The sequence below is a fragment of the Chelmon rostratus genome, chromosome 16 (assembly GCF_017976325.1).
Source record: "Chelmon rostratus isolate fCheRos1 chromosome 16, fCheRos1.pri, whole genome shotgun sequence".
Taxonomy (NCBI): Eukaryota; Metazoa; Chordata; class Actinopteri; order Chaetodontiformes; family Chaetodontidae; genus Chelmon; species Chelmon rostratus.
The window spans coordinates 22,931,610-22,942,732 of NC_055673.1; the positions used below are offsets into that span (position 1 = coordinate 22,931,610).

The window sequence follows — 11,123 nt, forward strand, 5'->3', positions numbered from 1 at the left end:
TATTACTTTATTTACTTTTACAGAAGATTCTATCTATGAATATCACAAAAAGTCATTCAAATAGAAAACATCGCATAGAAATGCCATGTTATTAAACTGTACCATTTAAGGGGTCTTTGAGAAAACAGAGTAGCACACATGCTCCTGAAACTAGGTCATTCTTGGTATTAACAACACAAAAACTCATCAAGTATCACAGTAAAACCACGAGGCATTTGGTTTGTTTTGTAAAACATAAATATACCAATCTGTATAAATGACATCAACACAGTAACTGCCCATATCAGTGCAGCTGAAAAGGTAGATTGAAGGTAACAAAGTGCAAATAGTCTAACAGGGCTTTAAGTCAGTGCACTTGGACCACTGCTGCTTCATAGAGCATAATGTCATAATGTAATACTGTAGTGTGCTGAGTGACTTTCACACTTCAGGGACATTTTCTTTTCAGGCAATGTAGAACAATGCTGACAGGCTCAGCTTTAATTAGCCTGTGTGTGACAACGCTGATGAAGCACTTCTACAGTCATCTGTCCATGTCTCTCTCATAAGACAGAGCTGTCCTGAACCATCCTGCTCTCACCATCTTTCAGCTCTCAGTTCTAATGCCTAAAATCTGTACTACAAAAATATTAACCTTAAGTGGTATCAAGAGGAAACAAAGTGCAAGAATGTGACATATATAAAACACTGGGTAAGTACACTTAGATCATAGGTGCATGAATAACACAGTCATTATATTAGAACTAGATCAATCACTTTTGGATGGCTTATGCTAAAACTAATAGATATTCCACATCTAAACGTAACTACACTCATGCACAAGAGCCAAAAAAATGCATTCAGGTATTCTCCAAGAACTTCATTGTTGGAGGTTGAAACTGTGCCGGGGGAGCGTTTAGATTAGAGCCTGACGGATGCATCGTCACATCCTATTTCACCTGCTATTCTAACTTATCACAGACGCACTGGTATTAGGTCTGTCACTTCTTGAAAAATCACACTTAAAATAAATAGAAATTAGCATATCATTTTTCACATGAATTTAAATGCAACCCACTTAGCTTCATGCTAAAATACATTGTAGAATTAATGTTCAGCTCCTTCACGGTGTCTCACTAAGTAACAAGCTAATGCTACTGTAAGTCAGTTGCAAACAGCTTCACCTTTACTGAGTCAATTACAAAATGTTAAAAAATACGTACAGTTAGCAGATATGAAGTCCCAAATATCAACATGAGCCTAAAATATCCAGTATCAGTCAGGCTCTAATTTAGGTCATAATGGGATATCAATCATGGGATCTTTTGAAAACCTTGCTAATGTAGCTACAGAGCAGCTATTATTGAAAATCCTGGACTGGGTATCATACCACAAATTAAACTGACCATCGGAGACTGTTAAGTAAAAAAAACAGTTGGCACCAAGTGCTAAGCAAATGTTATAGAAAAGAAAAGTAAGGTATCGAAAAAGTTCATTTTTGTATTGATACAGTAATCCAGGTATTGTATTGGCACTGGTACAAAAACATGTTCAAACTACATCGAGCCCTCAACACACTGCAATGATTCTCTGGGTGATTCCTTCTGTGGAGAAATGAAACAACAGGCTTTCTATTAAAAGCCAGTACCAAACTAATATATCCTGCCTCTACACTACACTCTACACTACATGCAATACAGCACGCTGCACAAGTCACACACTTTGTCATTATGCACAATGATGTCATTGAGGCATGCAGGCCTGGCTGGCAGTGGTGTGACAGGTTTTATTCAGGTGTGATCAGGTTTGTGCAGTGGTGCGGAGTGGACTCAGATGATGGTCTTAAGCTCCTCGTCAGTCAGCTGGTTGACTGCCATGATTTTTGTCAGCTGCTCGGCATACCTCGCCTGGTCCTGCATGAAGTGTGGGATGCGGACGTGGTCCATCTGAGCCAGTGCTTTCAGGCGGTCGACGTCTTCAAATGACACCTGAGCCCACAGAAAAACAAGAGACAGAATTAGCAACCTGCTGCACTGCCAATCAAAGATCTGATGATGATGTGACCTGATGATGGCTCTAGTCAGGAGGATACCAGTTATTAGTGACTATACCAAATTTCAAAGCAATCCATTCAATTGTTGCTGATATATATATTAGCTTGAAGTCTGGACCAAAGTGGAGAAATGACTGATCAACTGGCGTTGCCATCCCTAGATGCATGGAGGGATCATGGCTAAAATGCCTTTAAGTTCAAAATGAAATGAATTTGTATAAAGTGAAAAAGTGAGCAATAACTTTAATTGTCACACTCATGAGTAGGTTTTTGATTAATTTCATCATCTGATGACAGTAATTTTGTATAGTCTGCTCTCAAACCCCTGGTGTTATTAAAAAAACATCACCTCTTACATCATGTTCAACATCTACAGCTAGAATGAGAACCTAGTTTAATCATCAGTGTCTTCGGCTCCTCTGAAGCAGAACACGGTCTGTTCACTCCTTAGAGAGGTTGTTATATAAGCCTCATTCAGCCTTGCTTTCCATTCATTTTACTCTGTGTCTGAACCGTGACCATCTTCTGTGTAGTTAAACCTTTATTTCATGTGACTGAATGTCACAAATGATTGCGTTCACTTTCTTCTATGGTGGTGTAGAAGCACAGGCAGAGAGGAGACACCATTAGAAACGTGGCACCTTTGACAAGTGAAAAACAGTGAAGGACTGTTTGTGCGCAGCAGTGAGAAAAAGAAAATAGCTTTGAAAGGGAACATACCTGCCTGGGAAGTGAGATAAAGAATTCATTCAACTTCCAACAGGACAGTGATCAAACACTGAAGCCTACTCTGATACAGAGAGCCCATCATCAGTGCTGTATCTTGAAGGGGATGACATTCAAGAGGGAGATGTACAAATATCTGCCTCTGGTTAATGGCTGCATCCAGGACTTGCAGTGGAGGATATCAAGGGAACAACTTCACTACTAGTATTTCCAACTTTGTATGCTGTTGTGTGCAGTGATGTGGTGGTAAATTCAGAAACTCGTTCAGGGGAATGCAGAGTGAGACTGGTGAGTGTATTGTTGCAATGTCAGCAGGTATGCAGACGCTGTACCAGACAGAAAACAAGGTTTTCTATGCATGTTTAACTGGGAGCAGAGCCTGGAAGATGCCTGGGGCCACCTTGGGGTCCTCCAGGAAGAGCTGGAGGATGTCCTTAGGGAGAAAGATGTCTGGGCTACCTTACTTAGCCTGCTGCCACCGAGATCAGGAAACGTGGTTGGGAAAAGAATTGGAGGTGAGTATCATCGAGATTCACCATTTGTTTTGGTCTTTTTGTTTTATTTAGGGGGGAGGCATCAGCTCAGCCCACTAGCCATCAGTCTTCTGAAGAGCACACCTTTGCAGGCGGCATGCCTATATTATGAAGGAGGTGGCCCCACGAAAGAGACATTGTGGCTGAATCCAAATGCCTGTACCTCACAGCACGTGGACAACCTACTGCAGAGTGAATCACTAAACTGACTAATATCAACAAACACAGAAAACTGAGCTGTATCACCTTTCCAAGAGCCATCAGCAGTGGGAAGTTGATTTTGTCTCTGTATCTCAGGATCTTCAGGATACCATCCAGGTACACCTGGTCTTTACTAAAACACCCTGCAAGCAGAGAGTTCAGAAAAGAAGTTTGAAGTATGAATTTTAAAGGGCTGGTACTAATATAATAAATATACATATATTATATAATAACCATTTTGAATGTATCACATATCAATATTGTAAACCCAATATTGGCAGCATAAATCAGCAAACTGATATCTAAAATCTTAAACCCTGTCTGTGGACATAGTGACCTGGCTGTGCGGTATCGGTCTGGCCCCTCTTGGCTCGGACGCAGTAGTCCCAGCGGGTGTTGGGGTCCTGGACGAAGCGTCCAAGGTTGTGGAAGAGCTGAGAGAAGGACATGTGACTGGCCTGGTAGACGGTGTAGTAGAGTAGAGCGGCGCGCCACAGTGTCGGGTCTTTCCTGAACAGGACACTATGGATGCTGGCCAGGCCCTCCTCCGTCGGGTTCAGAGGCTTCAGGTTGTGCTTCTTCCTGCCTACGCTGCTGCTCCATGGTTGGTGGCAGTTGTTGATGCCACGGAAATAATGTGTGCCTGGTGGACAGAGACAAGGACCATTTAAATAGTTGTATTTGAGTTCAAATACAACAACTTTATTAGTAGCAACATCAACTAGGTCCATGCAATGATTTATGGATACAGTGCATCGACACCAATAACAGTCTCTTAGTAAATACTGGATTATATGGAGCTAAAACAGTGACTGTAAGTTTTGACATCAAAAGTCACTGCTCTAGCCCCATATTTCACAGCCAATCAGATCTGTTATTAGAGAAGACACTTTTAAATGTCTCCCAATGAATTTCATTATAGTTGAATTTCAATGATTTTCCATTTAGCTGGTGACCTCCAGTAGCCCCATATTTAGAATAAAACACAACATCTGTGTGAGAGCTACTGTACCCACCAATCTCATGCCTCAGCATGCCTTCCAGCCAGTGCTCTCGGGCAGTGGAGACGTTGATGGTCAGTGTGGGCCTGCTGTTCACCACCGTCATGGAAGCTCTGGACAAGAGGTCGTCTGTCACCTGGACGGCAATCTATCAGTACAGGTAAAAGTCAGCGCTACTTTTTGGCTCTTTACATTTTCGGGGTATTTTCCTTTAGCCCATCTAATCCAAGAAATTAGAGACAACAAAAACAAAAACACTAGAAGATTAGCAAAATGGTAATCTAGCCATTTCTTTGAATGTGGTTTCCAATAAATGAAAAATGGGTCAAGACATAACTTTTTGTTGCAACATGATCCTGCCTCACATAGACTTCAGTCTGATTAAAACTGTGAGGGCCACCAGTGTCCAGCAAATTTGACAGAGTGGGTGTGACTGACCTGTTTTTCAGTAAGTATTGATCATTTATATTGTTGTTTACATAATTACATGACAATTAATTGAAAGTAAGGCTGCATGGCAGAGGGTGAATTCAAGGACATTAACAGAGAGTAATTCCACCAAAGCATTTGGTGTGTATAGTTAGTAAATATGCATTCTTTTCAGCAACCAACAAGACTGCTAACCCCGGTATCTCCAGCTTCTTCTATGACTCTTCCCACACTGCTCCTGTCTGACCTGCTTTTTGCCACAGCATAAAGAGTAAGAGTATATTTTGCCTGGATTATACTGGTCTGCCACTTCCACTAACAACCCAGACCACAAAAAACAGAATAATTTTTTTTTCTTTAACTGTAAGAGGCCGACACAACATTCTCAAAAAAGGGTCAGATATACATAACATACTATACTATAATTAAATGGACAGAAATGTAAACAGCGGGCAAGACAGCAGTTGGGCATGTGTTCTGTTTATACCGCACTAGGTATCTGTGTTGGCGGACATATTCAGACATGCAGTTGGTGTGTGCTTTCTTTTCTCTTTTGGGCTACATTTGGATGTTTGCAAATATGCCAGCGTGGACCATCTCAGTCGTGGGCAGATGACAAAACTGACATTCTGCAAACCCTTGCCATGCAGACTCTAAAAGCATAACTACAGTTACTCCAAATTCACTGATGCTTTACATTGCTGAATTATGTTCTTGTATCAGTTGTTGGCTGGCTTAACAAAATGGGCGTAGAAGTGTCACACAGTTTCGGGGTGGATTTCTCCTTTAATTCACTTCCCCTGTATTTTCTTTCCATTTGTATGTCTAAACCTATTAGGATTTCACCACGCATACACAAGGTGCATGTATATGTGGTGTAATGTGTTCAGTGGAACATTATTAACTTGATGATGTAACATGTATTTGTTGGTGGTTACATAAACGCAGCTCCACACAAGCAAACTGCAGGATGACTTAAGTGAAGTGGTGGCTTTTTTCAAGGTCTTATTTCCCTGGAGCACGCTCACTTTGATGCCCTGTTGACTGGTTCTCTGTAATGATGATGTACAAATCCACCATGACACACACTGCAGCGTGCAGCTACAGAAAAATACCAGGCTCCAAAAAAGGCTCCAGGCACTTGAAGTTCTCATGAAATCAAACCAAATGTTCACATTTTTCTTTTGCATATCTTGTGCTATTTGTCACCTGTATGTCAGTATCTTGCTCAGCAATGTTTTGTAGGTATTCTTAATTGTTAAAATGATAAAAATGTTGAGTGATTATTGCTCTTAGGGGCATATGATCATTTTGGATCCAATTACACACTTTCTCAAATTGACTGTTTATCAGACCATAAATGAGACAAGATTTAAACTGGAAAAATCTAAAAATGCTGCAGGAGCAGGATGCTGGATTATTGTAAAAAAAAAAAACCCACAACTTTGGAACTGTATTCACTGATTTGGGTGACACTGGATCATATTATATAGGAAAATATTTTCTTTTTTTCCCTCTGGCTGCTATTCATCAACTCTCACAACTATGTTGTGTTCGTCATTGTGTTTGATTCAAACTATGAAAAAATATTTACTACAACAACATGACAGTGTGCAAATACAAAGCAATGGACCTCCTTCATCTGCACATAAACCTGAGTCATCTGTCCTTACCTCACCCAAGCAGCCTTCCTTCTCCATGTATTTCTTGACATTGTGCCAGATGCGACTCTTGGTGAGGAGGTTGCCCCCTGTGGCCTGTTCAAACTTCTCATAGCTGCCATATCGCTGCAGGGCAAGCTCCATGATGTGCACTGCCTGCAAGAGATGTGAAATTCAAAATGTAAAAGATGCCCATGACTAATGACTGTCTTTGACATCTTCTGTTGCTGATGCTTTGAACAAGCAGACAGTAAGGCAGGTTTAACTTTGGTGCTCCAACAACAGCTACTATTGCACATTGCAATTGCACATATTGAAGTCAAACAGGCAAGATACAGAATCAATCAGACAGATATAAAACAAACTAGCTAGTCAAACAACTTATTTAAAAGGGAAACAAAGGCAAACAGTAAAATCATTTTACAGACCAACAATAGGATGTAGAGAAGCTATTACAAACTGGCAAGTCCTTTTCATCCTACGGGGTTCCTCAAGGTTCTATAGTTGGCCCTGGTCCAGTCCTTTTCTCTATGTATGCTCCTGTTAGGTCTCATTAACAAAAACAAAACAAAACTTCTTTTCACTGCAATAAGCTAAGATTTATCATTCTAGCTCAGCTAATAATTACAATAAACTGACCTCAATACCTGCCTGCAGGACATACAATTCTGGATGGCTGAGAACTTTCTTCAGATCAATGAGCCTTCATATTTCCTTGCTGCTAGTCTTTGTATTCAGAGAGATTGTATATGTGATTACAAGTGTGCTCTTTATGTTTTACTTCCAAATAAAATATTAGGTAATGTGGAGAAAGCTTGATTTGTTATCATAACTGATACAGATTCATTACTCATAAACCATGTAACAGCTTGTCAGCAAACGGTGCACTACACATTTTTCTAAGTTGTTCTTGTATAGCTCTAGTGTACTGTGTGGTTTAGGGCTGCTCCACATTTCCATGAATTATTACTTTATGGAGAACTACTGTCCTCCATTTTTCCTGACAAGTGTCATAGATATCATTCTGTGAGACAAATGTGAATCAAGTGACGGTCCACTTTCAAAGTTCATCACAGAGAAAGAAAACATGAGAAACCAGGGCCAGCCCCAGAAAAACAAAACACAAGCAACCTAACAGGATCATTTTACTGTATTTCCTGTTCAGCTCACTAACTCTTTCCTTGCCTTAGTATCTGTGTACTGAAAGAGCCTGCAACAGAACACCACAGGGATGCTTTCCTGTCAACGACAAAACATGTCTGATCTCATATCCTTATGTACTCATTTGTGGGGTGATTGATTAGAACATGAAATTGAATTCTTGTCTTCTTACAGAACAAAGACTTGCAAATACTGTGTGTGATTATTCTACAGCTTCAGTGTTGATCACTGGACATAAACTCACAGTGTTGATGTTGATTTAAGACACCCACTGAGGCAGTTTTAAACTAATCCTCCAGTGTTTGCTCAACAAAGCCTTGTGCGCTTGTTTCCTGAACTATTTAGTCCCAGCTACTTTCCACTTTCAGTGAGATAACAGACTCACCCTGCATCAGCTCTGAGCATCTCTGACGCTAAATAACTTTGGCAGCAAGTCTCTGTGATCACAGTATCCACCTTGACTGTTGGCATGAGGAGGTTGGTGATCCCAAACCAGCCAGCTCAGCACCAGTCTTTTGCACTGAGGACATTGCAGCAGCTGTGATAAATGACATATCTGTGCTTTTGTACTTACTGAAAAAAATACAAAAACTAAAAAAAAACACTAGAATCAACCTATAAAATTGTGTAAAGTGTGACGTTTTAATCATATAATGTAAATTTCCTACAGGCTAGTAAAGTTTCCAGAAAAAATAAAAAAGACATTTAGTCAGTGTCCTTCATTATAGCTACAGCCCTGTCATAGAGATACTCACTGTAGGAAAAATATTCTTTGTCAGCATCTTCTATGTTTAAAATCCAGTGTAAAAAGAATAGATTTTTGATGTGGAGCTGGCCTTAAGTGGGATAACATGTACAGTTTGTTTTGTCAGTCTTACCCTCACTATCCCTATTCAGCCAGGTTTTCCAAGGATCAATCACTGCTCATTGTAAGAAATCAACAATGACTTGACTGCTAAGCACATTTCAGTGCAGGTTATTCATTGCAGGTGTTATTGCTCTCACCTGGCCAAATGAGCAAACAATGAGAATGAAACTGTTTACTGTTTCAAACACAAGCACACCCTTACCTGTGTCAGAAAACGATCTGAAGCATTGTTATGCCGTGCCAGGACAAGCGCAGAAGCAGGGTTGCTGTACTCAAACTGAGGATTGTAGTTGAAGTCAGACTTAAAAAACTTTGCCTTCTCTTTCTCAACATTAGATGGCTTGATGGCAGTAAGGATGCAGAGCTTCTTGGCATTTTCCACTTCCCGCGTTATTGCTGCTTTGTGCAACGAAGGAAGTTTAGTGCGAGGGGAGTTGGGGATGTAAATCTTCCTGTGATGTGGAACTGTACGAGGGGTTAGGCCCATGGTGCTTCCCACTACTGAGATGTTCCGTGCTGGTTTAGGGAGATTGGAGTTGCTGCCTGAGAGGACACGATTTGTCTGCGCGGGTTTACCGCCACATTCTGGAGCACGAGCCTTTTTAGGAGCCAGTCCTGGGCGGTTTCTTTTACTAAATGTGGTGCCATATTTCACTGATGTCTTTGGCCTCTTGTAGGGGGACTGCTTGGGGCTCTTCTTCTCCTCCTCCTCAGCCTGCAGCAGGACATTGTAGCTGCTGGACCCAGTGCTAAAGAGGTCTTTGAGGACACCTGAAGAAATCTTGTCCAGGTATACTTGGCTTGGACTCAGTGCCCTGTCAGCAGAGTTTAAGATATATTTTTTGGACATTTCTACCTCTGGCCAGTGGAGTCTTTCTGTAAGAAGTAAGATGAGAGACCAGTAAGGGAGGACAGTGAATCTGTTTGCTGTTTACTTTAGAATCCTCTTCACGTGCAGACCTTTTATAGAGAGACTTCATAGACTAATCCTCTTATCAAGGCAAGATAAAAGTAGATCTATTCCCATGCCAAGCTAAAAAGGCCAAGGTACTAAATAAGTGAAATTTATAATCTGTGTTTCTACAGACCATAATAGTGTGACATGTCTCAAATAGATGCAATTTCACTTGTCTTGAACTTCTGTTATGTCAGCAGTCCACAGCTATGCGCTATTCACTTTAATGAGTCAGTATCCTGCTATCACAGAGTAAATTATTCTCATGTCTCAAGAGACTGGCAGTACAGCATAGGAGTCTGAGAGCAGGGCTCTGAGATTTCCAGTAAGGAGACCTGGAACATCATGTCAGTGCGAACAGGCTCTCTGTTCGGACAGGAGCACTGAGACGGAATCCATGCAAGGACAGACAGCACAAACTAATGACCTCAGCAGCACAGCAATGATTGGAGGAGGGAAAGTACAAATTGGAACTTCATTGGCTTGCTCAGCCACCAAATCAAATACTATTACCTAACACATCAGCTGGGTAACTCAACCCAGGCACTCCTATTTACTGAATTACAGTGTGTTCAAGTTAGTTTAGGATATATCCAGCCAGCTAAGTCCAGAAACCGACACGTAATTCAACTGCACAACAATATCAATAAATGTGAATCTCCAATCAATCATGTAAATGACAATATCAAGCACTGACGGTAATTTAAAGCATATGATTGGCGATAAGCATGATTCAGCACAGACTAAGCTCAGCAGAAATCTGCTTTTCAGACTGCCATGAGTATTTCCAACACAAGTGCGTAGGACACAGCAAGTTACCCACTATGACACAGTGTAGGCAGCAATAATCCAACGTAAACGGAGAATAATGAACAAATTCATGCTTTCCTAAAATATTTTCTACTTCTGTTAACGTTAATATTTCCATCGTAATATCAAATTAAGTTAATAGCTAACTGGACCTTACATTTCATCTTGCTCATCTTTAACCGAGTTAATGCTGGGCTAGTTACCACTTAGGATAACTAATGTCACATCAGTGGTTTTAAATGAAAGCTACCGCTATTACTACTGTCATGATATCAACATTAAATGCTAGTTAACGTTACATTTGGTTCCTGATACTATTAATCCGCTAAGTAAGTCAAAGCTCCTACCCAGTCACAGGAAAATAAGAGAAACACAAGAGAAACGCAACATTCACGTTACCTGTTACTTTTATTGACTCCAGCATCCTCTGTTAAGGCCTCTGTAACGTTGAACCCTGTGTTCAAAGAATACAAACGTTACTAAACAAGTCAAACCTAGCTAAATTAGCCGGCTAATGTTGACCAAATAGAAACGAGAAAGCGACATACCTGTAGTGACTACGTACTACAACATGCATAAAAATCTTTTAAAAAAACATTTTAATGGATAACAGCCGAGCTAACGTTAGTCGTTCCACCTACGCGGAGCCTCTGCCAAACTGACAAGAAAGCGCTGAGTTGTCGGGCGGACTGGACTGTGCATTGACTGATTTGTTTCCATGGTTTCGTTGGCAACTACGCAATACA

At 40.8% G+C, this 11,123-nt stretch overlaps 1 protein-coding gene across 1 annotated transcript; it reads right to left on the reverse strand.

Annotated features, from left to right (window-relative positions):
• si:dkey-222b8.4 (uncharacterized protein KIAA0895) lies at positions 1 to 11,037 on the reverse strand. The gene is made up of 8 exons (XM_041955571.1): positions 10,926 to 11,037; positions 10,777 to 10,831; positions 8,815 to 9,488; positions 6,596 to 6,739; positions 4,509 to 4,641; positions 3,830 to 4,135; positions 3,538 to 3,635; positions 1 to 1,967 (listed from the first exon to the last, which is right to left on the reverse strand). The coding sequence occupies exons 2-8, from the start codon at positions 10,799 to 10,801 to the stop codon at positions 1,809 to 1,811; spliced, it is 1,539 nt and encodes a 512-aa protein (XP_041811505.1). The 5' UTR covers positions 10,802 to 10,831; positions 10,926 to 11,037; the 3' UTR covers positions 1 to 1,808.
• Between the last annotated feature and the right edge of the window lie 86 nt (positions 11,038 to 11,123).

Coding starts and splice junctions, on each gene's coding strand:
- si:dkey-222b8.4 (XM_041955571.1), bottom strand. CDS start 10,801: ATGCTGGAGTCAATAAAAGTAACAG. Junction 3,636..3,829: donor GACCGATACCGCACAGCCAG/GTCACTATGTCC, acceptor CTCTGCTTGCAG/GGTGTTTTAGTAAAGACCAG. Junction 1,968..3,537: donor TGCTGATGGCTCTTGGAAAG/GTGATACAGCTC, acceptor CTGTGGGCTCAG/GTGTCATTTGAAGACGTCGA.